This window comes from Salminus brasiliensis, chromosome 2, assembly GCF_030463535.1.
Source record: "Salminus brasiliensis chromosome 2, fSalBra1.hap2, whole genome shotgun sequence".
Lineage (NCBI taxonomy): Eukaryota > Metazoa > Chordata > Actinopteri > Characiformes > Bryconidae > Salminus > Salminus brasiliensis.
Genome location: NC_132879.1, coordinates 58,411,190 through 58,439,188, shown reverse-complemented (window position 1 = coordinate 58,439,188; position 27,999 = coordinate 58,411,190). Strand labels below are relative to the sequence as shown.

Below are 27,999 nucleotides of genomic sequence, written 5' to 3'. Positions count from 1 at the left end.
GAGAAGAAGACCGCAGTCCGCAGTGTTGTTACAGAGGAACAGGAGCTGATCTGCTGAAGGTAAACAACTCCTCTACACCTTAACACACTATTTACAACTCACTCTTACATTAATGGGTGAAGAGAAATGCTCTTTTGAAGAAAGGGTTGGGTCAAAAGGGGTCAGAATATTGTTGTAGTATTTATTTGAGAGATTTCTAAAAACGTCCTTTTCCTTATTATCTGAATATATTTTAAAACTCATATCTGCTGAGTAAATGCATCTCTCCCAGCGCTTGTCTGGAAAGCATGTGCAATTGTTAGTAGATAGATGTAGTTTCTATTGATGCCCTGAAATTCCCACCATAGAAAATAAAGCTGATAGAATGGCCCAGCCAATCACCTGACCTGAATCCAGTTGAAAACCCATGGAACTAAAGCTTAGAGTTCATAGAAGGAACCAAAGGAAACCTTCAGGATTTGAAGTGTTTGTGTGAAGAACGGACCAAAATCACACCTGAGCAATGCACCCCACTAGTTTCTCCATACAGGAGGCGTCCTCAAGCCAACAAAGTTTAAAGTATTAAATACATTTCAGTAAGCGTGTTAAATACTTTTTCCCTGTGCCCTTTCTCATTATTACACATAACTTAATTTGTGGACATCTATGGTTTGGTATGGTGGATTGAATGGGCTGTTACCAACATCTGGTGAGATGCTCTAAAGAGCACCTTTAGAAATATATCTACTTAGAAAATTGGCGATATGTTCAATACGTATTTCATTGGTTGTATGTGCCGTTTATTACACTCTTAAATTGAGTAACAATAAACTACAATAATGTAATGACATTATTCAACATATAATGTAATAAAACTCTAAGTGGACTGTTTGTTTTATAAGTTAATTTAAAGACATTGTATACAGCGATCAGCCATACATTTAATACCTCATCCTTGTATCTACACCCATTAGCCATCATATCACTTACTATATAGATGTGGAGTTCTGTAATTCCAGACTGTAGTCCACCTGTTTTCCTGTGCAATTTGTTGGCCTCCTTTCACACTGTTCTTCAATGCTCAGGCCCCCACAGGACTGACCACCACAGAGCAGGTAGTATTTGGGTGGTGGGTCATTCTTAGCACTGCAGTTACACTGACTGACATGGTGGTGGTGCGTCGCACCAGTGCGAGTGGATCAGGCTGGACTGAGAATAGTCCGTCAACCAGAAATATCAGCCAACAGTGTCGTGTGGGCGCTGATGAAGGACTAGAGGATGACCCACACAAACTGTGCAGCATCAGATTAGCTTCTGTCTCTGACTTTACATCTACAAGATGGACCAACCAGGTAGGAGTGTCTAATAGAGTGGACCGTAAGTGGACACTGCTGTGTCTGATCCACTCGTACCACCAGCACAAAACACGCTACAGTATGATTTATGCTTCTGTGTTCAATCAACACAGAGTCTGCAATGTAGCCTGCACAAGTGGCCTACGCTGTTATGAGTGTTTATACTTGTGCAGTGATGTATCTGTGTCATTTTGCAGCCATTCTGACTGATCGGTATATTTAGTGGTCCATTGTTGTAACTATTTAACTATGAACACCTTAATGACATGGATAGGTATATTTTTTTGTTTAGTTCTCAGTATTTAGTTATTTTTCCTCTGTTTATATTGTTCACTAGGCTTTTGTTAAATTGAAGTGGGAAATTCTGGTCCTGGAGGGCCAGATTCCTGCTCAGTTTTGTGCTTTTTCTGCTTAAGCACACCTGATTTTAGTCACCTGTTAATTGCCAGGTTTCCCTGTTAAAGCTGTTCTAGAATCTGGTTCCTGTTGCCCACCCCTGTATTAGAAAAGAACCTCTTAGGCTGGGCGAGCTGATATACAGTCATGGCCAAAGACCAAAAAATATTGGTACCCCCCTGCTTTCAGAAAAGGCACTATTTCTCCTAACAATGTATTGCAGAACAAGAACTGTGGAATATTATAGACAAATAATGGACATATAAATAGTTTTTGTCTTGTAGAAATAATTGGGAACAAAGGATTTTTTTGTGGATATTGGCCAGACAGTTTGTTTATGTTGGTGCATTTAATATTGTATTTGACATTTATATTGCATTTTTTTTGTTTTCCAGAATGGAATGACCTTGCAAGTCCTCTGCTGCTCTGTCTTAAAACGTACTTTCACAAACATCAAAGAATATCTCACAATGTTGTCATCAGAAGAGATCAATTGTGATAATGTTTCTGAAAGCTCCACTACTACGGAAAAAACGTATGGTTACTATTCTCCACAAGAACAACCCCAATACAGTACAGGAAAAGGGACATCTCACTACTGCTCAGACTGCGGGAAGAGTTTTAATCAACAGCGTGCCCTTCAGTCACACCAGCGCATTCACAGAGGAAAGAAACGGCATAAGTGCTTAGAGTGTGGAAGGGGTTTTATGATACAGCGTGACCTCCGAACACACCAGCGCATTCATACTGGAGAAAAACCGTATCACTGCTCAGACTGTGGAAAGAGTTTTAATCAACAGAGTCACCTCCGAACACACCAGCGCATTCACACTGGAGAGAAACCATATCACTGCTCAGTTTGTGGGAAGAGTTTTAGAGAGAGTGGTACTCTCAAAAAACACCAGCGCATTCACACAGAAGAGAAGCCGTATCACTGCTCGGAGTGTGGGATGAGATTTAGGAACAGTGGTAACCTCAGACAACACCAGCGCATTCACACAGGAGAAAAACCGTATTATTGCTCAGACTGTGGGATGAGTTTTAGAGAGAGTGGTACCCTCAAAAAACACCAGCGCATTCACACAGGAGAAAAACCGTATCACTGCTCAGAGTGTGGAAAGAGTTTTAATCAACAGAGTGCTCTTCAAACACACCAGCGCATTCACACTGGAGAGAAACCGTATCACTGCTCAGAGTGTGGGATGAGCTTTACAGAGAGTGGTAACCTCAAAACACACCAGCGCATTCACACAGGAGAGAAACCGTATTACTGCTCAGAGTGTGGGATGAACTTCCGACATTCAATTTTGAAGACTCACAAATGTGTTGAGAGGGAGGGTAAAACTTATGAGGGTTAAATGAGAACTGTGAACTGGTGAATGGGCGACACTTTTAACCAACACGTTTCAAGGTGGTTAAGCATAAAGTGTTTATTTAAATTTATGACATTTAGCCAACAGTCTTATCCAGAGCAACTTACAAGATAACTTGTATTACAGAGGTGGGCCAATGCAGTGTTAAGAGTCCAGTGACTCTGGTAAGTGGCCTCCAGCTATAAACCAGAGCTCATTTCTTTCACTTCTTATTGTATACTACATTTTATTTGTTTCAGGTTATTGGTGTTTGTAATTTTAATCAGTTGTTTTGAAAATGTCAAATTGCTAACATGTAATAATTTAATTGGATAATACTTACAATAAAAACATCAATAGAAATAAAAATCACAAAATGCTTAAATCTGGAAATAAGATAGTTTGGTACTAACTAAAACACTGAAACCAAAACGCAAAAAAATGCTTGCACCTTTTAAGCTTTCTTACTGGTGAAACAAGGGTAGTAAAACTTAAGTCTGGCTGGGAAGTAAGTTTTTTTTTTTTGTTTTTTTTGTTTTTTTTTGGGGGGGGGGGGGAATGAAGTGGAAAATAAAGGGAGAAAACGGTAATGAAATACATTATTGTTTCTGTGAAAGTAAGGTATATTCTCAGAATTCTTTTGAGTAGATGTAGTTTAAATTGAAAAGAAATCAGACATTCTATGTAGTGTTTTAAACATAGAGCTGACATACATAGCTGTGCTATTCTTATTCTTAAATGTTATTATTCCAGTCACATATTTACCTCAGCAGTGCTATTCTAGTCATGAATTTATCTCAGCACTGCAATTAATTATACATTTACATCAGAAGTGTTATTCTAATCATACATTTATCTCAGTAGTGCTAATCTAGTCATACTCTACTGAAAAAGTGCCATTCTAGTCATGAATTTACCTCAGCACTTGTATCATTATTTTTCATTTTTCTCAGCAGTGCTATTCCAGTCATAATTTACCACAGAAGAGCTGTCATAAATTTACCTCAGTAGTGCTATTATAATCATACATTTACCTCAGCACTGCTATTCTAGTCATACATTTACCTCAGTAGTGCTGTTCTAGTCATGAATTTACCTCAGCACTGCTATTACAATCATACATTTACCTTAGTAGTGCTATTCTAGTCATGAATTTACCTCAGTAGTGCTATTCTAGTCATACATTTACCTCAGCATTACTATTATAATCATACATTTACCTCAATAGTGCTATTCTAGTCATGCATTTACCTCAGTAGTGCTATTCTAGTCATACATTTACCTCAGCATTACTATTATAATCATACATTTACCTCAATTGTGCTATTCTAGTCATACATTTACCTTAGTAGTGCTATTCTAGTCATACATTTACCTCAGTAGTGCTATTCTATTCATTAATTTACCTCACTAGTGCTATTCTAGTCAAGAATTTACCTCAGCATTACTATTATAATCATACATTTACCTCAGTAGTGCTATTCTAGTCATGAATTTACCTCAGCACTGCTATTACAATCATACATTTATCTTAGTAGTGCTATTCTAGTCATGAATTTACCTCAGTAGTGCTATTCTATTCATTAATTTACCTCACTAGTGCTATTCTAGTCAAGAATTTACCTCAGCATTACTATTATAATCATACATTTACCTCAGTAGTGCTATTCTAGTCATGAATTTACCTCAGCACTGCTATTACAATCATACATTTACCTTAGTAGTGCTATTCTAGTCATGAATTTACCTCAGTAGTGCTATTATAATCATACATTTACCTCAATAGTGCTATTCTAGTCATACATTTACCTCAGTAGTGCTATTCTAGTCATGAATTTACCTCAGCATTACTATTATAATCATACATTTACCTCAATAGTGCTATTCTAGTCATACATTTACCTCAGTAGTGCTATTCTAGTCATGAATTTACCTCAGCACTGCTATCACAATCATACATTTACCTTAGTAGTGCTATTCTAGTCATGAATTTACCTCAGTAGTGCTATTCTAGTCATACATTTACCTTAGTAGTGCTATTCTAGTCATGAATTTACCTCATTAGTGCTATTCTAGTCATGAATTTACCTCAGCATTACTATTATAATCATACATTTACCTCAGTAGTGCTATTCTAGTCATGAATTTACCTCAGCAGTGCTATTAGTCATACATTTACCTCAGTAGTGCTATTCTAGTCATGAATTTACCTCATTAGTGCTATTCTAGTCAAGAACTTACCTCAGCATTACTATTATAATCATACATTTACCTCAATTGTGCTATTCTAGTCATACATTTACCTCAGTAGTGCTGTTCTAGTCATGAATTTACCTCAGCACTGCTATTACAATCATACATTTATCTTAGTAGTGCTATTCTAGTCATGAATTTACCTCAGTAGTGCTATTATAATCATACATTTACCTCAGTAGTGCTGTTCTAGTCATGAATTTACCTCAGCACTGCTATTACAATCATACATTTATCTTAGTAGTGCTATTCTATTCATTAATTTACCTCACTAGTGCTATTCTAGTCAAGAATTTACCTCAGCATTACTATTATAATCATACATTTACCTCAGTAGTGCTATTCTAGTCATGAATTTACCTCAGCACTGCTATTACAATCATACATTTACCTTATTAGTGCTATTCTAGTCATGAATTTACCTCAGTAGTGCTATTCTGGTCAAGAATTTACCTCAGCATTACTATTATAATCATACATTTACCTCAATAGTGCTATTCTAGTCATACATTTACCTCAGTAGTGTTATTCTAGTCATGAATTTACCTCAGCACTGCTATCACAATCATACATTTACCTTAGTAGTGCTATTCTAGTCATGAATTTACCTTAGCATTACTATTATAATCATACATTTACCTCAATAGTGCTATTAGTCATACATTTACCTCAGTAGTGCTATTAGTCATACATTTACCTCAGTAGTGCTATTCTAGTCATACATTTACTTCAGAATTACTATTATAATCATACATTTACCTCAGTAGTGCTATTCTAGTCATGAATTTACCTTAGTAGTGCTATTAGTCATACATTTACCTCAGTAGCGCTATTCTAGTCATACATTTACTTCAGCATTACTATTATAATCATACATTTACCTCAGTAGTGCTATTAGTCATACATTTACCTCAGTAGTGCTATTAGTCATACATTAACCTTAGTAGTGCTATTCTAGTCAGACATTTACCCCAGTAGTGCTGTTCTAGTCATTAATTTACCTCAGTAGTGCTATTCTAGTCAAGAATTTACCACAGCATTACTATTATAATCATACATTTACCTCAGTAGTGCTATTCTAGTCATGAATTTACCTCAGCAGTGCTATTAGTCATACATTTACCTCAGTAGTGCTATTCTATTCATTAATTTACCTCAGTAGTGCTATTCTAGTCAAGAATTTACCTCAGCATTACTATTATAATCATACATTTACCTCAGTAGTGCTATTCTAGTCATACATTTACCTCAGTAGTGCTATTCTATTCATGAATCTACCTTGGTAGTGCTATTCTAGTCATACATTTACCTCAGTAGTGTTATTCTAGTCATGAATTTACCTCAGCACTGCTATTACAATCATACATTTACCTCAGTAGTGCTATTCTAGTCATGAATTTACCTCAGTAGTGCTATTAGTCATACATTTACCTTAGTAGTGCTATTCTAGTCATGAATTTACCTCAGTAGTGCTATTAGTCATACATTTACCTTAGTAGTGCTATTCTAGTCAAGAATTTACCTCAGCATTACTATTATAATCATACATTTACCTCAGTAGTGCTATTCTAGTCAAGAATTTACCTCAGCATTACTATTATAATCATACATTTACCTCAGTAGTGCTATTATAATCATACATTTACCTCAATATTGCTATTCTAGTCATACATTTACCTCAGTAGTGCTATTCTAGTCATGAATTTACCTCAGCATTACTATTACAATCATACATTTACGTTAGTAGTGCTATTCTAGTCATGAATTTACCTCAGTAGTGCTATTAGTCATACATTAGTCATGGGGCAGTGGTGGCTCAGCGGTTAGAGCGCCGGGTTATCGATAACAGGGTTGTGGGTTCGATTCGGCAAGCTGCCACTGTTGGGCCCTTGAGCAAGGCCCTTTACCCTCTCTGCTCCCCGGGCACTGGAGTTGGCTGCCCACTGCTCTGGGTGTGTGTGTGTGTGTGTGTGTGTGTGTGTGTGTGTGTGTGTGTGTGTGTGTGTACTCACTGCCCCTAACACATGTGTGTGTGTGAGTGTGTGTTCACTACCAGATGGATTAAATGCGGAGGACACATTTCGCTGTACACTGTCCAGTGACAAATACGTGCACCTTTACCTTTTTTACCTTTACATTTTCCTCAGTAGTGCTATTCTAGTCATACATTTTCCTCAGTAGTGCTATTCTAGTCATACATTTATCTCAGTAGTGCTATTCTAGTCATGAATTTACCTCAGCACTGCTATTATTATCATACATTTACCTCAGTAGTGTTATTCTAGTCATGAATTTACCTCAGCACTGCTATTACAATCATACATTTACCTCAGCAGTGTTATTCTAGTCATGAATTTACCTCAGTAGTGCTTTTAGTCAAGAATTGACCTCAGTAGTGCTATTCTAGTCATGAATTTACTTCAGTAGTGCTATTCTAGTCATGAATTTACTTCAGTAGTGCTATTCTAGTCATGAATTTACTTCAGTAGTGCTATTCTAGTCAAGAATTTACCTTAGCATCACTATTATAATAATACATTTACCTCAATAGTGGTATTCTATTCATTAATTTACCTCAGTAGTGCTATTCTAGTCAAGAAGTTACCACAGCACTGCGATCACAATCATACATTTACCTTAGTAGTGCTATTCTAGTCATGAATTTACCTCAGTAGTGCTATTAGTCATACATTTACCTCAGTAGTGCTATTCTAGTCATGAAGTTACCTCAGCATTACTATTATAATCATACATTTACCTCAGTAGTGCTATTCTAGTCATGAAGTTACCTCAGCACTGCTATTACAATCATACATTTACCTTAGTAGTGCTATTCTAGTCATGAATTTACCTCAGCACTGCTATTACAATCATACATTTACCTTAGTAGTGCTATTCTAGTCATGAATTTACCTCAGTAGTGCTATTATAATCATACATTTACCTCAGCATTACTATTATAATCATACATTTACCTCAATAGTGCTATTCTAGTCAAGAATTTACCTTAGCATTACTATTATAATCATACATTTACCTCAATAGTGCTATTCTAGTCATACATTTACCTTAGTAGTGCTATTCTAGTCATGAATTTACCTCAGTAGTGCTATTAGTCATACATTTTCCTCAGTAGTGCTATTCTAGTCATGAATTTACCTCAGTAGTGCTATTCTAGTCATAATTTACCTCAACACTTTCATTATAATCATACATTTACATCAGTAGTGCTATTCTAATCATGATTTTACCTCAGCACTGCTATAATAATAATACATTTACCTCAGAAGTGCTATTCTAGTCATACATTTACCTCATTAGTGCTATTCTACTCATGGATTTAATTCAGTAGTGCTATTGTAGTCATGAATGTACCTCAGCACTGCTATTACAAACATACATGTACCTCAGTAGTGCTATTCTAGTCATGATTTTACCTCAGTAGTGCTATTCTAGTCATGATTTTACCTCAGCATCACTATTATAATCATACATTTACCTCAGTAGTGGTATTCTAGTCATGGATTTACCTCAGTAGTGCTATTCTAGTCATGAATTTACCTCAGCACTGCTATTATAATCACACATTTATCTCAGTAGTGCTATTCTAGTCATGATTTTACCTCAGCATCACTATTATAATCATACATTTACCTCAGCATCACTATTATAATCATACATGTACCTCAGTAGTGCTATTCTAGTCATACATTTACCTCAGCACTGCTATTACAATCATACATTTACCTTAGTAGTGCTATTCTAGTCATGATTTTACCTCAGTAGTGCTATTCTAGTCATGATTTTACCTCAGCATCACTATTATAATCATACATTTACCTCAGTAGTGGTATTCTAGTCATGGATTTACCTCAGTAGTGCTATTCTAGTCATGAATTTACCTCAGCACTGCTATTATAATCACACATTTATCTCAGTAGTGCTATTCTAATCATGATTTTACCTCAGCATCACTATTATAATCATACATTTACCTCAGCATCACTATTATAATCATACATTTACCTCAGTAGTGCTATTCTAGTCATGATTTTACCTCAGCATCACTATTATAATCATACATTTACCTCAGCATCACTATTATAATCATACATTTACCTCAGTAGTGCTATTCTAGTCATACATTTACCTCAGTAGTGCTATTCTAGTCATGATTTTACCTCAGCATCACTATTATAATCATACATTTACCTCAGTAGTGCTATTCTAGTCATGATTTTACCTCAGCATCACTATTATAATCATACATTTACCTCAGCATCACTATTATAATCATACATTTACCTCAGTAGTGCTATTCTAGTCATGAATTTACCTCAGCACTGCTATTATAATCACACATTTACCTCAGTAGTGCTATTCTAGTCATGATTTTACCTCAGCATCACTATTATAATCATACATTTACCTCAGTAGTGCTATTCTAGTCATACATTTACCTCAGTAGTGCTATTCTAGTCATGAATTTACCTCAGCATTACTATTATAATCACACATTTACATCAGCACTGCTATTATAATCACACATTTACCTCAGTAGTGCTATTCTAGTCATGATTTTACCTCAGCATCACTATTATAATCATACATTTACCTCAGTAGTGCTATTCTAGTCATACATTTACCTCAGTAGTGCTATTCTAGTCATGAATTTACCTCAGCATTACTATTATAATCACACATTTACATCAGCAGTGTTATTCTAATCATACATTTACATCAGCAGTGTTATTCTAATCATACATTTATCTCAGCAGTGTTATTCTAATCATACATTTATCTCAGTAGTGCTATTCTAGTCATGAATTTACCTCAGCATTACTATTATAATCACACATTTACATCAGCAGTGTTATTCTAATCATACATTTATCTCAGTAGTGCTATTCTAGTCATGAATGTACTTCTGCGGACTGCTTACTCCAACTTACCCATGTGCAGCGGAGGCGACGGGGTTTGTCGTAAAACGGGTGTAATTAAAGGCCCTGCAGCTACAGTGATCTCTTGGTCCCAGTGTAAGTCTTCCTGCAGTCCATGTGGGGGCGCTAGTTCTACAACTGTAGTTCTCCAAAGACAACAATGCGAAGAAGAAGATCCTGGTCCGCAGTGTTGTAGAGGAACAGGAGCTGCTCTGCTGGAGGTAAACAGCTCTTCTACACTTTTACACTCTGATTACAACTAACTCTCACAGAAGTGGGTGGGGAAATTATTTAAAGACACATTTGGGTGGGGACAGATTCTGAATGTTGTTTTTCTGCGATTAAAAACGGATAAACCTGATACACTACTGCACCACTAGTCTTTACAGTAACATATAGCTAGCTAATTCAAATACTAGAATTACAAGATCGTAAAAAAGTATTTTTTTTCATTTCTGATTTTCATAAGCAGTAAATTATTCTGAAGTAAAGTAAAACAACATTTCAAATGTTACTGTACATGTTATCTACATCTTTAAACGAAATCCCTCATGAATGGATATTTCCCTGATATGCACTCGTTTTGTGTAATTATAAATGTAATGAATGGTGTATTATAAGTTAAAATAAACGGAAACACAGTTACCTTTAAGGTGCATGTAATGCATGAAACGTGTGCATGTAATTATTGAGGGTTATTTATTTATTGCCTATCACACTAAATTCTAACATTTGGCTACCTGTGGTGGTGTGTGTTCATTCCTCTTCCTCCACCAGATTCTTTTAAAATATTTTTAAGTACTTATGTTTACTGAGGAACTTCGTGAAAAGTCAGTAGTTTGACCTTACTTGAGTACAGTCTTTCACAGTGCTTCTCTGGAGAGCATGTGCGATTGTCAGTAGACTGTGAAATAAGTCACAGGGCATAATGGGTTAAGCTGACTGGGGAATGGTTGTCCAGAGGCGAAAATACCTCAAAGAGGTATTAAATCACAGGTTCCACATTGCATTACTGTAACTACACTGATGCCGGATATTGTGTTGTACTTGAGAAGCAAACAGAAAGATTATCTTGGAGCGCTAATAGTGCAGTTTAAAGATGAAAGATGTCCATAAATATTTTGGACATGTAGTTTATGTGATGTTAAGTAATTTCAATAATGCATTAATTAAATAAATTATGACATTTCTGTTTTGTATTACTTTAGTTGTTTCACATTTTAAGTATTACACAATCTTTATCTCTTAGAAATTAAGTCCCCCATTAGATAATATTTTCCTCATTTATCTATATAAAGATCACTGATCACTATTTCACTATTTGTCAGCTTGACACTATGTTGTTGAATTTTATATTGATTTGTTTTTCCTTTTCCAGAATGGAATGACCGTTGCAATCTCTCTTCTGTGGCTTCTAGTGTCCTTTTTTTCTCGCATCTTTTAAAATTGACCTTAAGAAACATCACAAAGAGGGATATCTCACAATGTTGTCACCAGAAGAGATCAAATGTGAGGAGGAAGTTTCCAAAACCCCTGCTACTGAGAAAAAGACTGTTTTGTCCTCTCCACAAGAACAAACGCGAACCAATACCAGAAAAGGGACACCTCACCACTGCTCAGACTGTGGAAAGAGTTTTATGAAACTGAGTGTTTTTCAAACACACCAGCGCATTCACACAGGAGAGAAACCCTATCACTGCTCAGAGTGTGGGAAGAGTTTTAATCAACAGAGTAATCTCAATAAACACCAGCTCATTCACACAGGAGAGAAACCGTATTACTGCTCACAGTGTGGGAAGAGTTTTAATCAACAGAGTAATCTCAAAAAACACCAGCGCGTTCACACTGGAGAGAAACCGTACCAGTGCTCAGACTGTGGAAAGAACTTTTATCAACAGAGTGCTCTTCAAACACACCAGCGCATTCATACGGGAGAGAAACCGTATTACTGTTCAGAATGTGGGATGAGTTTTAGAGAGAGTAGTACCCTGAAAAAACACCAGCGTATTCACACAGGAGAGAAACCATATCACTGCTCAGAGTGTGGGAAGAGCTTTTATCAACAGAGTGCTCTTCAAACACACCAGCGCGTTCATACGGGAGAGAAACCGTATCACTGCTCAGAATGTGGGATGAGTTTTATCGAGAATGTTAAACTCCGAAAACACCAGCGCATTCACACAGGAGAGAGACCGTATCACTGCTTGGAGTGTGGAAAGAGCTTTTATCAACAGAGAGCTCTTCAAACACACCAGTGGATTCACTCAGGAGAAAAACCATATCACTGCTCAGATTGTGGGAAGAATTTTAGAGACAGTTGTAACTTCAAAAAACACCAGCGCATTCACACAGGAGAAAAACCATATCACTGCTCAGAGTGTGGAATGAATTTTAGAAATAGTGGTACCCTCAAAACACATCTGCGCATTCACACTGGAGAGAAACCGTATTACTGCTCAGAATGTGGGAGGAATTTTAGAAATTGTAGTGCTCTGAAAGCACATCAGCGCAGTCACACAGGAAAGAAACCGCATCACTGAAAATGTTGGAGGAACTCCCAACATTCAATTTTGAAGACACAGATGCACAGATGGAGATAAAACAACAAATAACGGTGGTTAAACGAGAGTGATGTATAATAAAAATACTATGAAGGCATATCTGAAAGTGTAAAGTAAATGTTTAAAGCACTGTTAATATTTTTTTTTTTAATAATGTGTTATGTGAACTGCTGGACTGCTGGATGAGTGTACAACACGTGTGAGCCTGTCTTACCTTAGAGTTTAAAGGTGGTTGAGCAGAAACTGCTTATAACACTAAAAAACAAGCAAATGTAGAGAGATTTGTATGTTTTTTTTTTTATATTATGAAGGACCTAAATATGGTCAAAAAACAATAAATGCAGAGGTAAAACTATGTAGAAGTGTTCATTTGGAAAATAGTTCTGCATTGAATTTTATATATTAGTCTAGTGGGCTAGTTGGAAGATGTTAAATCAGACATCAAAGTGCAACTTGGAATGATGTACTTCAGCTGGATAATTGTTCTGGAGGTCTGAAAGGTTGAGAAAGTGGAAAATGGTATGTAATCATCTGTGGACTTTTGTTCTTTTAAACCATAAAAGCTGCAAAATCTAAACAATACATTGAATAGAATAGAACACTAAACCTATCAGGTTGTCACCTTTTAAGCTTTGTCCTTCGGGAAACGTGGCTGGAAAAACGTTACCAGGTGAACACAGGCAGTGAATTAAGTGAGGAAAATGGAAATAAAATCCATTTTCTTCTGAGTGCAAGTAAGGTAGACTTTTTAAATATAAGTAGAGTAGGTCTAATTTTTTGTAAGAAATTCACACTATCTGTGCATTATTTTAAATACAGATCTGTGACTTACATATTTGCATTATTCATACTGTTAAATGTTATTAATAAAGGTGCATTGGTTAAGGTTCAAGAAACACAGCAGTTGAACAGAACAGATTCGTTTTCTGTTTCTATCGATAAACACAAAGTTCGACTCTATGCCCTTTCATATTAGAGTCTAATCATGCCTGGTTTTCCCACATACTCTACTTCTTTTTGATATTGTGGTGGCATTTTCCCCAAGAAGGCATTAAACTGTGGTGTTAATATTGTACCCTAATATAATGTTGTTGTTTTTTTCTTATATAGCGCTTTACATAAACCCACTTACGAACCATGGGTTATACAAATATTTTCGTGCAGATTACAAAATATAATAAGGAACACAGGTACACAGTCTGGAGGTTGGATTAGATGGTAAATATCTCTGCTGCTGGGGTTTCTATTAGTTATCATTGTACATTAGTTGGTTTGTGAAACTGCTGAACCAAAACAGAGGGATGTTTACACCTCTGATTTCCAGCCTCACTTTCAGTGGATCCCATGTCATGAGGAAATGTAAAAACAGGCACTAGGTATTTTACATTGTATTAGGCTAAACAGAGTCTGAGGAGTCAGTTGAAGCTGCGCATGGTGCATTAAGAATGGGTGGGATCACGAGGATTAAAAAATTATGATGTAAAAACAAGAAGATGTGATAAAATGGGCAAGGGGAGGTCAGGGGAGAACTCCTTCTGTACCCTCCTTACCCCAAAGTGTATAAATGAAAAAAAAAAAAACTTTTGTGACTTAAGTGTGTTGATTTGATTGTTTATGTTGGTTCATGCCCAGATGCATCTTTAATCAAATATTTGCCTGTTATTCAGGTCAGCTGTTTTCTCTATTTTAGGATTGGACAGCCTGTCAATTTGTCCATGACAAATGGATGATAAACTGTTTATAGAATGTGGAAATAGATTTACCTGTTTTGCTCTGTTCCTTCCCCACAAACCTTAGTCCCCATGTCATACACTGCTATTGCGATTGCAGGTTCTTCTTTAATAGAGCACCTGAGTGCAACAAAACACTGGTGAGATCATACATAATAGATAAATAATTAGATCATTCTGAGAACCACAACCTTTACAAAACCTATTATTTTAATGCTGTAGAACCCACCCTCAGCCATCATTTGACTTTTAAACTATATAATTTAATTATGAATACCTAAGTATATTCACACTCCTCATTATGAACCAGCCAGATTAGAGGTACTAGACTTACTTTTAAAAGATATGTGCTGTCCATGTCATTGACATTTTACCTTCAGCTGCTGCTATGTGTAAATTCATTCATGTTGCTTATGATGCCATGTTTTTAACTAAACAATAGATGAAGTTATTAAAATACAGAACATAAACAAGCTTTAGTCAGAGTGAATTTGATCACACTCCACAATCCAAACCTTTTTCGGTAACTGATGGATTTGAACAGAAACAGGTGTATTTCTGAGAGGCACTGAGTGTAAATGTGTCAAGCTGAGCTGAACTGGGATTAAACTCTCCTGTTAGATCTTCTGTTAGACATTCTCAACCAGCCAATCAGCGGACCGGCCATTTCAACCTATACCGCAATACGAGAGAGCTTAAACGCCCCTGAGCCGCAGTGATTAGCTACGTGGTCCAGTGTGAATTCTCCTGCAGTCCAGGCGAGGCGCTAATTCTACAACTGTGGTTCTCCAAAGACAACAAAGCGGAGAAGAAGAAAATCAGAGAGAAAATTATAGAGGAACAGGAGCTGATCTGCTGGAGGTAAACAACTCCTCTACACCTTTACACACTGTTTACAATATATATATATATAAAAGCTTGGGTGGGGATGATGTGGTCAGAGATTTGTTTGTCAGGTTCAGAATAAACATCTCTAATACACTAGCTACTGCACTGTTAATCTTTACAGGAATGTACTAGTTTATCTAAGAGCAGAATATCATGGGAAAAAGTCATATTTAAAAGGGTAAACTCATGATATATTTATTACATGTTTTACAAGTTGTGATGTTGAGACTGAATAGTAATTGCTCCAACTCAGAATATGATTTTTTAATCATTTGAGATACTGGATGTTTTGTGGAAAAATAAGCCATACCTATCAAAAGTAAAACAAAGGTTTGGAATATGTAATGTAATGAAATATAAAATATGATACTTTACCCCTTTAAATGAAATTATGAATGTATTCATGTTGCTTATGATGCCATGTTTTTAACTAAACAATAGATGAAGTTATTAAAATACAGAACATAAACAAGCTTTAGTCGGAGTGAATTTGATCACACTCCACAATCCAAACCTTTTTCGGTAACTGATGGATTTGAACAGAAACAGGTGTATTTCTGAGAGGCACTGAGTGTAAATGTGTCAAGCTGAGCTGAACTGGGATTAAACTCTCCTGTTAGATCTTCTGTTAGACATTCTCAACCAGCCAATCAGCGGACCGGCCATTTCAACCTATACCGCAATACGAGAGAGCATAACATATATGAATAGTAATTGCTCCAACTCAGAATATGATTTTTTTAATCATTTGAGATACTGGATTTTTTGTGGAAAAATAAGCCATACCTATCAAAAGTAAAACAAAGGTTTGGAATATGTAATGTAATGAAATATAAAATATGATAGTTTACCCCTTTAAATGAAATTATGATAATGAATGAACTTTTTTCCACAATATTTCCTGAGAGGCACTAGTATTGTTAAATATTAATGTAACAACTTATATGCAAAACATATTTTATTATAAGAACGATTTAATGTATTTTTTTCCCTGTAATTACCAAGAATCTAATTAGCATAAGGTGAGCCAAAACATGTAATTATTGAGGCTTGTGCATTTATTTATTGAATAAAATCAGAGGTCTAACCTTAGCTGAAGTCTGTCTCTTTCTCAGTGCTTCTCTAAAGCATTTGTGCATTACAATATATTGTTTTCACAATCTCAGAATGGTCCAATATGGAGAGTAGAGTAAGAGAAGATTGTCCACATATTTGAATGAGAGTGCAGTACATATATGAAACAAAGCATGACCCTCAAACACTGTTGTGTTCTCTTTTTGAAAAGCAAATCCCATGTAAACAAGAAAAATAGGCAAGCCTAGTTTTGCCATTCCGCCATTAGCAATGGGGAGTTTGGGACCGAAATATCTGGTCTTTATGGTGAAAATGGTTCTGGGGCATAAAGGACTCAAGCCTTGCTCTCAGAGCCTTAAGCTATAGACCACAAATTTACTAGTTTTTAGATGCGAAGGGCCCAGGACCTCATGAACATGGCTTGTGAAAGGCTGCATTAGCAATGCTGATGATGCCAATGTTGCAATACCAATACTGCAGTTAGCACCTTGGAGCTCCTCAAAATTTTCAATTGTTTGTTGGTCAGTCCTAGGAATACTGATTAAATCTAAGTGGTCACATGTTTGTATGTATAATTCTGACCATGTGTTTATTTCAGAAACACTTTTCCCCAGCAAATGCTACCATTACCCTAACCTTCCTGTCTAAACAGTATGAAAACGTCCCACCAGGCAAATGTGTATATATAGTCTCAATGCTAGGGTTAGGAGTCTTGTCCAAGGACTCTTATTGGTGTAGTGCAGCAAAGTCATCCAGACTGGTAAATCGAACCCCAGTCTCCCACATGGTGTGGTAGCTCACTGGCAGGTAGCGGTGTGATCTGTTGCACCACACCAACCACAGATGCCAAGTCCATGCTGAGGAAAAGCATCCTCACAACATGATGCTGCCAATACTGAACTTTTTAAACATGTGTACATTTGGAACACCACCTAGACAGCCTTGGTTTCTCAGCTTCCAAAAAAACTGGCAACAGCTCTGGTTAGGTTCCAAAAAGGGTTTTTGCTAGTGTGCTGGCTGTATGTAAATCTTTGCGGCATAACGAAAATGAGCCTGTTGCATGGTTTTGTAATTGGCCCATTTTATAGCTGTTTTACGGATGTGGATTTTGCTTTTAAAGAAAGACACAGCACTATTTGAGGTTTATGGTTTGTCATGTCCATGAACTAGATTTATTTGTTTTTTAATTATGGCCTAGGTGAATTGACATTCAAGGGCACCTTTAAAGTTGAATGGAACATTCCAGAAAGATGCAGAACATAAATGAGCCAACTTCTTTCTGTGACAGGTACTACTGTGAACACTCCATATGTACACTATATGGACAAAAGTATAAAGATGACTTACCAGACAGTTTCAAAATTTCACCATTTCACTTGTGCAGTGTCACAATGTTGTGATCAGTAAATTGTATCCTAATTTCTTTTTCCCTTCATTTCTGCAGAATGAAATGACCTCTCGTCACAAGTCGTCTGCTGCTCCTTACACCTTACATCAAATTTACCTCAAGAAACATCACAAAGAGGAAAAACTTGTTGAAAACAATGTTGTCAGCAGAAAAGATAAAATCTGAGGATGAAGTTTCCCAAATCTCTGCTACTCAAAAACCTATTAATTGTCACAGTTTTTCACAAGAACAAACCCAAAACAATACAGAAAAAGGAAAACCTCACCACTGCTCAGACTGCGGGAAGAGTTTTATGAAACGAAGTGCTCTTCAAACACACCAGCGCATTCACACAGGAGAGAAACCATATCACTGCTCAGACTGTGGGAAAACTTTTAATCAACAGAGTAGTCTCACAAAACACCAGCTCATTCACACAGGAGAGAAGCCGTATTACTGCTCAGAGTGTGGAAAGAGTTTTAATCAACAGAGTAATCTCAAAAAACACCAGCGCATTCACACAGGAGAGAAGCCGTACGAGTGCTCAGATTGTGGGAAGAGTTTTCATCAAAAGAGCGCTCTTCAAACACACCAGTGGATTCACACTGGAGAAAAAATTTATAATTGCTCAGAGTGTGGGATGAGTTTTAGAGAGAGTGGTAAACTCAGAAAGCATCAGCTTATTCACACTGGAGAGAAACCGTATCACTGCTCAGAGTGTGGGATGAGGTTTAGAGAGAATGGTAAACTCAGAAGACACCAACGCATTCACACTGGAGAGAAACCGTATCCCTGCTCTGAGTGTGGGATGAGTTTTAGAGAGAGTGGTAAACTCAGAAAACACCAGCACATTCACACAGGTGAAAAACCATATCACTGCACAGACTGTGGGATACGTTTTAGGGACCGTTGTAATTTAAAAAAACATCAGCGCATTCACACAGGAGAGAAACCGTATCACTGCTCAGATTGTGGAATTAATTTTAGAAATAGTAGTACTCTCAAAACACATGAGCGCATTCACAGTGGAGAGAGACCGTATTACTGCTCAGAGTGTGGGAGGAATTTTAGAAGTAGTAGTGCCCTTAAAAGACATCAACGTATTCACACAGAAATGAAACTGTAACACTAGGAGGAACTGTTGACGTTCAAAACGTAAGACACACAAATGCAGTGAGACTGTGAAATCCGAAGTGTAAACATGCAATGTATATTGCAAAATATCTGAAAATGTAAATGTATGGACACAGTGATGTGATCTTTTTAAAATGTCTAATTTATTTTGTAAAAAGAATATTAGGTGCCATCTGGACGTCTGTGGACAACTCTTGTGAGCCTCTTATACCTTAAGTATAAAAAATAAACAGAATTATGTATGTTCTTTGGCAAAACAGTTTGAAAATACATTTACATCAGTTGAAAAATGTTTAATTAGACATCAAAGTCAAACTGGGAAACTGAATGACCATTAGCTGTAGATGTGAAAGAGGATGGGAAGAATGAGAGAAAAAAATTGTGTAATTATTAAACTGAGAACATTTTTGGAATTGAAAGCATTGAAAACAAATATACATTACTGAATCCTTCAAGTTGTCTTTTAAGCTTTCTCATTAATGAATGCAGGCAAAGTGAATAAAATGAGCTTGGTAGAATGTGGAAATAAAATTCATTATCTTTTGTATAAAAGTAAGGCAGAAAACAGGACATTTTTCTTTTTTAGACTTGAAACTTCTGAATGGATTTTTAGAATAGACTATTTTGAAATGAACTCACACTATGTAGTGTTATTATTAAATGTGTGTTGGTTAAGATTCAAGAAACACAATGTGAGTATTCCAGGAAATGGGTTAGGCAACTAAACCAGGTATGTTAACATGGGATGTCTATCCTTTGGGAACCGGAAAACTTTGATGCTCAAATTGTTTACAGGGCTCTTAGTCAGGAACATGTTTATTAGATATCCTGTCATGATAAATTGATAAATATCGCAGTCAGTTATCTACATAAATAACAATCTTAGGCGCACATTTCAAACACTGTGAGTCAACCCTCACTTTTCAGCAGATTTTATGAATCACACTCGCTTTTTGCCACTGGACGTCTGTCTTCTGTACAACATAGAAGACTCTGAACAGATCAGATAGGTGACTGTTGAATTAAAATTCTTTTATGGCATTAGCAAGCATAGATATCAAAGTGAAATTCCACAGAATCTCAGGTTTATTAACCAATAATAAAAAGGTGAACAGGTGTAAATATAATTGGGAAGCAATAGATAAATTATTCTACACTTTCATGACTTTTTAATCTTTCAGGACTTCCACGGATCATTGGCTGCATGGATGGAACCCACATACCTATTACAGCACCTTCAGGAAAGGGAATTATGTGTACATAAAATCCCTCTAATGCATTAATGTAGACCATTGCAACCTTTTGTCAAACTTATCAACTTAACACATTTACTGCAACTTAGGTTCTCCTGCTGAATTTCTTCCATTGTCTTTGATTTTTTGGAGCTTGACATGTCACACTGTTTAATTTGTACCTCCAGTTGGACCTTGTTTAACTTTACAATCAGCTTGAAAGAAAGAGAAAATAATAGCATGTTATAACCAAATAAATAGCACTACGGGTTCTAAATATTTCAGGTATTTGCTGGAACACATGATCATGTTCTTACTGTTCCTAGCTGGGCTCAGGACATGGGCGGTCCCTCATTTGCTTGGAATTGCCAGTCACATTCTGTTACAGGATAGTCTCACACATACATAAATGGCAGATCAAATGTAATGGCATGCTCTGTAGGCCTCCTAGTACCAGCCTGTTCTGAGGCAGCTGAGATGGTTTCTTCATCATCCTGTAACACTGTTTTACTAAAATCTCTTTTCAGATAAATTTTCAGTTCTTTTTTTATTAGTAATAACAAAAAAGTTTAAAGCATGTATGAAGCAAGTTTTAAGCACTGTATGAATAATAATACGTATGAATAATAACATAATATTCATTTTTAAGCACTACAGTAGAAATTAAGTATTACTAACAGTGTAGTGCTTTGTAAACATAATATTTAGAGGATTTTTTTCCCAATTCATTTTTCCTACCATAGGATTAAGTAGAAGTGTGTGAAATTTAAGATAATTCTTTATTAATCCCACATCAATAAATGTAATATTGTTTAAGGAATATACAGACAACATAAATGTTTAAACTTTTATGTTTGCAAGAAACAAAATATGGAATAGATTTCCATAAACCATCTGTTGTTCTCTGTAACATGTGAATTGTCCCCACTGTAGGAGCTTGGGATTTGTTTTGTGAAATTTTCCCACAGTTTTCCTGTGTGTGCACCAAAGACCCTTAGTCAGAGAGAAGTCGTAATTTTTTTTGGTTTAACGTTTGGGTTTGAGAAAAGTAAGGCGCGCGTTTCCATCAAACTGCTGCCCCTTTCTGAAAAAAGTGACAAAACATAAAACGTAAATGGTCGGGGGTGACATTAGGGGTGGAAAGAAAATAGCGGTACAGAACTGCTTTTAAAAACATACCTCTGACCATAGGTCTTCCACACATTACCAGCGAAAAAGCGGGACCCCAAACCCACACACACACAGTTTGAGGAAACTCAGTATGGATTCCAGACAACTTCCCAAAGAGGATCTTGAATTGATCGGACTACTTTCACCAAGGAAACGTATGAAGAATGCGTTCGGGAAAATCTGCATTTGTACAACGTACAATATAGTATAGTTTCCCTGTGGCCTAAAAAGTTGCGGGAGCAAATGGGCGTGGAGGATTTTGCGCCTACGGTCAAAGATGTTGCAACGGCTAAAATATTTCTCCGCAACATTCCAGAGGAAATCGTGTCTAAAAATGTCGTTTTGAGGGTGAAACCTCTGGGGGATACTCGTGAAGACCGAGCGACTTTGATTTTCGGTACTCTGATAGACTGTTCAAAAGACTTTGAGGCGAAATGATCTCTAGTACACCTTTTCTGAGAAGAAAAAGAACTGTAACCTGACCAATGTGACGCTGACTGAGAGAGAGCTGCACATGCTCAATCAAACCATCCCGAAAACAAAACAGGTGGGTGAAATCCATTCTATGCAGGTTCAGACACGAAACACGAGACCCACCGTCCACGATTCGGGCTTCTGATGAGCGGAGGACTGATGAGCGTTAAGGTGAGATCCGCCTTTCAACAACGACGCATAACTCTGATCATCTCAGGCTATACGGAGCACAGCAACGCCTACAGAGTTCAGCTGGAGGTGCGAACGGCTGAGGTCCTACGTCAAGAAAGCCTGTGTGAAAATGACGAGGAGCAATGATTCACTTTTCCGCTCCACTCGAAAATGAGACCGAGGAGATCATTGAAGGTTCGCTGCTGGAATCTGAACTTTTAGACATCTTAGACCCGTCACTTTTTTTATAGTTCATGTGTAAGAGATGCCTTATGTTTGAGATTCATATCACAGTAATCACGTGCGATCCTTTCAACACTTTTCTTTCTCTGTCACCAGCGAGCGACAAGTGCACCTGCATCGACTGCGACGTACCTGGGTCAGAGCACTGCTGACTAGTCACAATGACCAGGACGACGATGAATTTGAAAACAACAAACGGGGGAGGTTGTCCTCACCTTCACTAAGCGAGAAGCAAAACCGCATTGAAAGTCGGGTCGGATCACCTCTTACAGACGAGGAAAGTTCCGAAGACGATGGGATATACGTAAAGATGACAAACCTGACATCGGTGGTTGATGATGATGAGGTGAAGAATGAGGAGATTGGTCGACGTGAAGAAGAAGAGTTTCTGAAACGTGTCTGGAGAGTGAAACGGGGAAACAAGAAATTATAAAATGACAGAAATGTCAAAGCTTTTGGAAACGATCTGCGCACGAGCTCTTAATGATATGATCAGAGAAAGGAATGAGCAACAGTGTGAGGGGTGTAAAATTGACCATCCATCACAAAATCAACACACCTGCGTGGAAGGTGTGCCGGTGCGTTTCATAGATGTGTTAATATAGAAGTGGTTCAGCGATCTGGATGAATGTGAGACCATGCTTCACAAGTGTCTGGAGTTTGGAGTTACTGACAATCTTCGTCTGACTATCTTTCCAAAAATCTCTTTGAGGCGTTGATTCGTTATTTCCACTCCACTGAGGAGTTTAGTGATCAGTGTGAAGAGGCTGCTGCATCCCTGTATAACATTCTAATGAAGCCTGATGTTGGTGAAAAATAAAAAATGCTGCTGCTACTGTTACCGCTTTGTTTTTCTGCACGCTGTCATTTCTTTTAATAAACATGTTCATCAACTCGTCTGTAAGAGGTGATCCGACCCGACTTTCAATGCGGTTTTGCTTCTCGCTTAGTGAAGGTGAGGACAACCTCCCCCATTTGTTGTTTTCAAATTCATCGTCGTCCTGGTCGTTGTGACTAGTCAGCAGTGCTCTGACCCAGGTACGTCGCAGTCGATGCAGGTGCACTTGTCGCTCGCTGGTGACAGAGAAAGAAAAGTGTTGAAAGGATCGCACGTGATTACTGTGATATGAATCTCAAACATAAGGCATCTCTTACACATGAACTATAAAACATAAAAAACCCGTTCACATTCCCATGTGTAAATCTTTTTGGCATTAAGTGGTACTTATTACTACTTGCGTCACACTTCATCCTAATTCACATGTAATAGTTTACTTAGCAGCACAGTATGACCCTCCCCCCCCCCCCCCCCCCCCCCCACACACACACACACACATACTTTTTAAAACTAGAGCTGCACAATGTGGAAAAACAAGCATAAAAAGAGTAAGTGTGAATAATAATAATAATAATAATAATAATATAGTGCATTTCAAATACTAATACAAATACTAAATACAAAAACTAAATACAAATACACTATTTTGGAATAACAATATATTGCTTTTTCAAGCAATAAAATCATATGCATAGGAAATAACAATATGGTAATTCTCAAGCACTACAATAAAAGAAAAAAGGAACAACAATAGGGGTTTTCGAACAGTACTATAAGTATTAAGAATAGTAAATAGGTGTTTTTAAGCACTATAAGTATATAAGTATGAGAAATATGTTTTCAAGTTATTTTCAGGTACTGTGACAATATATAATGTGAAGACTATTCAAACATTTTTTGTTTTTCAAACACTATAATAAGTATGAGGTATAACAAAATAGTGCTTTTCATTATTTTGTCCCGAAGTGCGATTCTTATCACGTGCTTAACTCAGCAGTGCTAGTCACACATTTACCTGAGCGGTGCTAAATACTTATACTCATCAGGTATAAGTACCTCATTAGGTATATTAGGTAACAATCTTAAGTCAGAGATCTGATAAACACACTCTACAATCCAAACCTTTTATGTGTGACTGGTGGGTTTGGACAGAAACAGGTATGTTCCTTGGAGGAGTAGAGTGTAAAGGTCTCTTGCTGAGCTGAACTGTGATAAAACCTCCTGTTAGATATTTTACTTCTAAACCACTGTAGAGCTTCTGATGCTTGTTGCCATGGTAACGTGAACGACTTCTCAACTGGCCAATCAGCGGACTGCTCACTTTAACATGACTGCTGGAGCCTACAGGGTCCACGTGGTTCCAGTGTAAGTACCTCCCTGTAGTCCATGAGGTGGCGCTAGTTGTGTAACAGTGGTTCTCCAAAAACATTAAACCGAAGATAAGGAAGAAGGTCCCGGTCCGCAGTGTTCTGACGGAGAAACGAGAAGGTGCTCTGCTCCAGGTAAACTTCAGCACTTCTACGCACCGTCTGCACTGTGTTTACAGCCCACTCTTACAGAAACGAATAAAGAAATGCTCTCTTTTTAAAAACGAATGTGTTACATATTTAACCTGGAAGACCTGAGGAAGCTGATGCTAGCGCTTAGCCATTAGCATTTAGTCATTGCGGTGCCATTAGCTAACCAGTGACTCTCCACTGGACCCCCTAAACTGACAACACCCCTGTGCTCCCAGTATTTATTATCTGTAGACTATGTAAATAAATATACTTGCTGTTAGGCTAAGCAGGACAACGAGACAACAAATGTGTATGGATTGGAGTCAAAGCAACATGCACTGCATGTACAAATGTTTGTGTAAACATGTCTCTACACATTTCTGCACTTTGATGTTTATGTTTGATCGACTGTGAACGGAAATAGCCACAAATTCACTCACTTCTACAGAAGGTCTAAAAGACTGTATCCACATTACAAACATAATTTTGAGAGCATAGTTAATAAAGCTACAGGTAAAATATGGTACAGATGCCAGCCCTGTATTTTCAGACAGAATAGAAAAGTAGCATGAGTTTTAAACCCCTTATTTACCATTTAATGTCACTATACATTATCCTTAACTCTAACTTTCATGCTGCATTTGTTTGTTTCTATCAGTGTTAATACAGAAGCCAACATTTCCTTTATTACATATTTAAAATGAACCTGCTAATCAAAGTTTAGGTCAACAGGACTGATCTCTCTTACCTCAAATATTAAAAATGTCAAAAAAGAGGTAGAAGCCTTAGAGGTAGCCTTGAGCCCATAGCCAGTTAGGTTTGTGAGGTGAAGTAAATACATAACGTACATAAAATTAAATGTACTTTTTACCAGGTCAAGCCAAGAGGCTTTTATTGTCATTCCATCTGCTTACAAGGAGACAATGGAGCAAAATTGAGTTCCTCCAAGTGTAACAAAGACAGAGACAATACAGTACAGATACATACATGTGCAAACATTTAAAATGGAAAAAAAACAACAATGAAAAATACAACAGATAAACAAAACAAACGGTAAACAAACAGGACAGCAACAGCTTTCAGTTACAGGCAGATAAGTAACCTGCCTGCTATCAAAACTACTGTACAGCCTACAGCAGAAAGCTTACATCTCAAATGAGATCCCTGAAAATTAGATTAACTAAACTAACATCAGATCAGTCTCCACCACTTCTTTAGGTTTTTGGTCTTCAACATCTTGCTTCTTGCTCATACTTTTTTTCACAATATCAACACCCCACATATATATTTGAGTACTTTTATTTTAGATAATACTGTGTTGTTACTATTGTGGTGTATTTGATGATTTTTATGTTTTTTTCTCCTCCAGAATTGAATGACTTCCCATTGTAAGTCTTCTCCTGCTTCTAGTGTTCACTTTCCTTTGCAGTCCAAATTTACTTACACAAACACCTTAAAAAACATCAACAAGAAGGATACCTCACAATGTTATCATCAGAAGAGACACAATGTGAGAGTGTTGTTTCCAGAAGCTCCAGTTCTCAGGACACACCCTCTGTTACTCGTGGTGATAGGTCTTGCAGACAAACACAAAACAATACAGGAAATAGGAGAATTCATCTCTGCTCAGATTGTGGAAAGACTTTTACTTCTCCGAGTCTTCTCCAGAGACACCAGCGCATTCACACAGGAGAGAAACCATATCAATGCTCAGACTGTGACATGTGCTTTAATCGACTGGGTACTCTCAAAAAACACCAGCTACTCCACACAGGGGAAAAGCCCTATCACTGCTCAGATTGTGGGAAGAGCTTTAGACAGAGTGGTGCCCTTAAAACACATCAGCGCACTCACACAGGAGAGAAACCGTATCACTGCTTAGATTGTGGAAAGAGCTTTAGAAAGTGTGATACATTAACAACACACCAGCGCATTCACACTGGGGAGAAACCGTATAACTGCTCAGAATGCGGGATGAGTTTCAATCGACATAGTACTCTCAAAAGACACCAGCTCATTCACACAGGAGAGAAACCGTATTACTGCTCAGAGTGTGGAAAGCGATTTCGAGAGAATGGTGCTCTGAAAACACACCAGCTCATTCACACAGGAGAGAAACCATATCAGTGCTTGGAGTGTGGGAAGAGTTTTAGGGAGAGTGGTGCCCTGAAAACACACCAGCGCAGTCACACGGGAGAGAAACCATATCGGTGCTTAGTGTGTGGAAAAAGTTTCACTGCACCGAGTCTTCTCCAGAGACACCTGCGTATTCACACAGGTGAGAAGCCGTATCAGTGCTCAGACTGTGGGAAAAGTTTTAACCAACAAGGTCATCTACAGCTCCACCAGCACGTTCACACAGGGGAGAAACCATATCACTGCTCAGTGTGTTGGAAGGGTTTTGTTCGGCAAAATGATCTTCAACTTCATCAGCGCGTTCACACAGGAGAAAGGCCATATCATTGCTCAGAGTGTGGAAAGAGTTTTATTCGGCGGAATGATCTCCAACTTCACCAGCGTGTTCACACAGGAGAGAAACCATATTACTGTTCAGAGTGTGGGAAGAGTTTTACTGCATCAAGTATTTTCCAGAGACACTTGCGCAGTCACACAGGAGAGAAACCTTATCACTGTCCCGAGTGTGGGAAGAACTTTCGGCTTTCAAATTTCAAGACACACAAATGCATTAAAAAGGAGATAAAGCCTTAGAATGTAAGAACGGTTAAGCAATATGATCCGTATCATTTAATTTATATATAATATAAAAAAATATTTTTAAAAAAATGTATGATTTTTTTTTTTTTGTGTTGATTTTGATGTATTTATTTTGTCCATGATGTAATATAAATAATGTAAAATGAGAAAATTCCTTGTGGTATTGTGGTTAAACAAAAAATGTAAATGATGTAAAACAAAATGTCCACATGATGCTTTGGGACATTTAAAGAAAAGTGATTTGTGAAAGTAATGCCATGTGAACTGTTGGGTAAGTGATCTTGATGGATATAGACAGTTTCCATGGTGGTTTTGTCCTGCAATGTGACCAATACAATTAGAGGTGGTTAAGTGTAAACACTTTTGATATTATTGAGATGCACAGTATTTCATATCCTTGGGCCAACTTTATTCAGTGGCTTTTGTGTCAGATTAACGAACATCAGGTATGTTACATTATATAATGAACTAGATTATACAAACAGCTAAAAGTTAAAAGATGTACAATTTTTAAAAATACACAGTCATGCAGTAGAAAAAATATAAACAACTTTGAAACAAAAAAACATTAACATTAAACTTGTGGAATATTAAACTTTTAAATTTGC

The 27,999-nt window shown here is 37.2% G+C and overlaps 1 protein-coding gene across 1 annotated transcript; it reads left to right on the top strand.

Moving 5' to 3' along the window:
* On the top strand, positions 1-27,999 carry LOC140549747 (uncharacterized). Its single transcript, XM_072673493.1, has 6 exons — positions 1-59; positions 2,126-3,011; positions 11,896-12,738; positions 18,212-19,037; positions 22,436-22,710; positions 26,106-27,999. The coding sequence occupies exons 2-6, from the start codon at positions 2,132-2,134 to the stop codon at positions 27,383-27,385; spliced, it is 4,104 nt and encodes a 1,367-aa protein (XP_072529594.1). The 5' UTR covers positions 1-59; positions 2,126-2,131; the 3' UTR covers positions 27,386-27,999.

Excerpts from the sequence above, each read along its gene's own strand:
- LOC140549747 (XM_072673493.1), top strand. The coding sequence starts at position 2,132 with ATGACCTTGCAAGTCCTCTGCTGCTCTGTCTTAAAACGTACTTTCACA. Across the intron at positions 12,739-18,211 it reads ACCGTATTACTGCTCAGAAT|ACTGCGGGAAGAGTTTTATG; the intron begins GTGGGAGGAATT and ends ACCACTGCTCAG. Across the intron at positions 19,038-22,435 it reads ATTCACACAGAAATGAAACT|CGAGCGACAAGTGCACCTGC; the intron begins GTAACACTAGGA and ends CTCTGTCACCAG.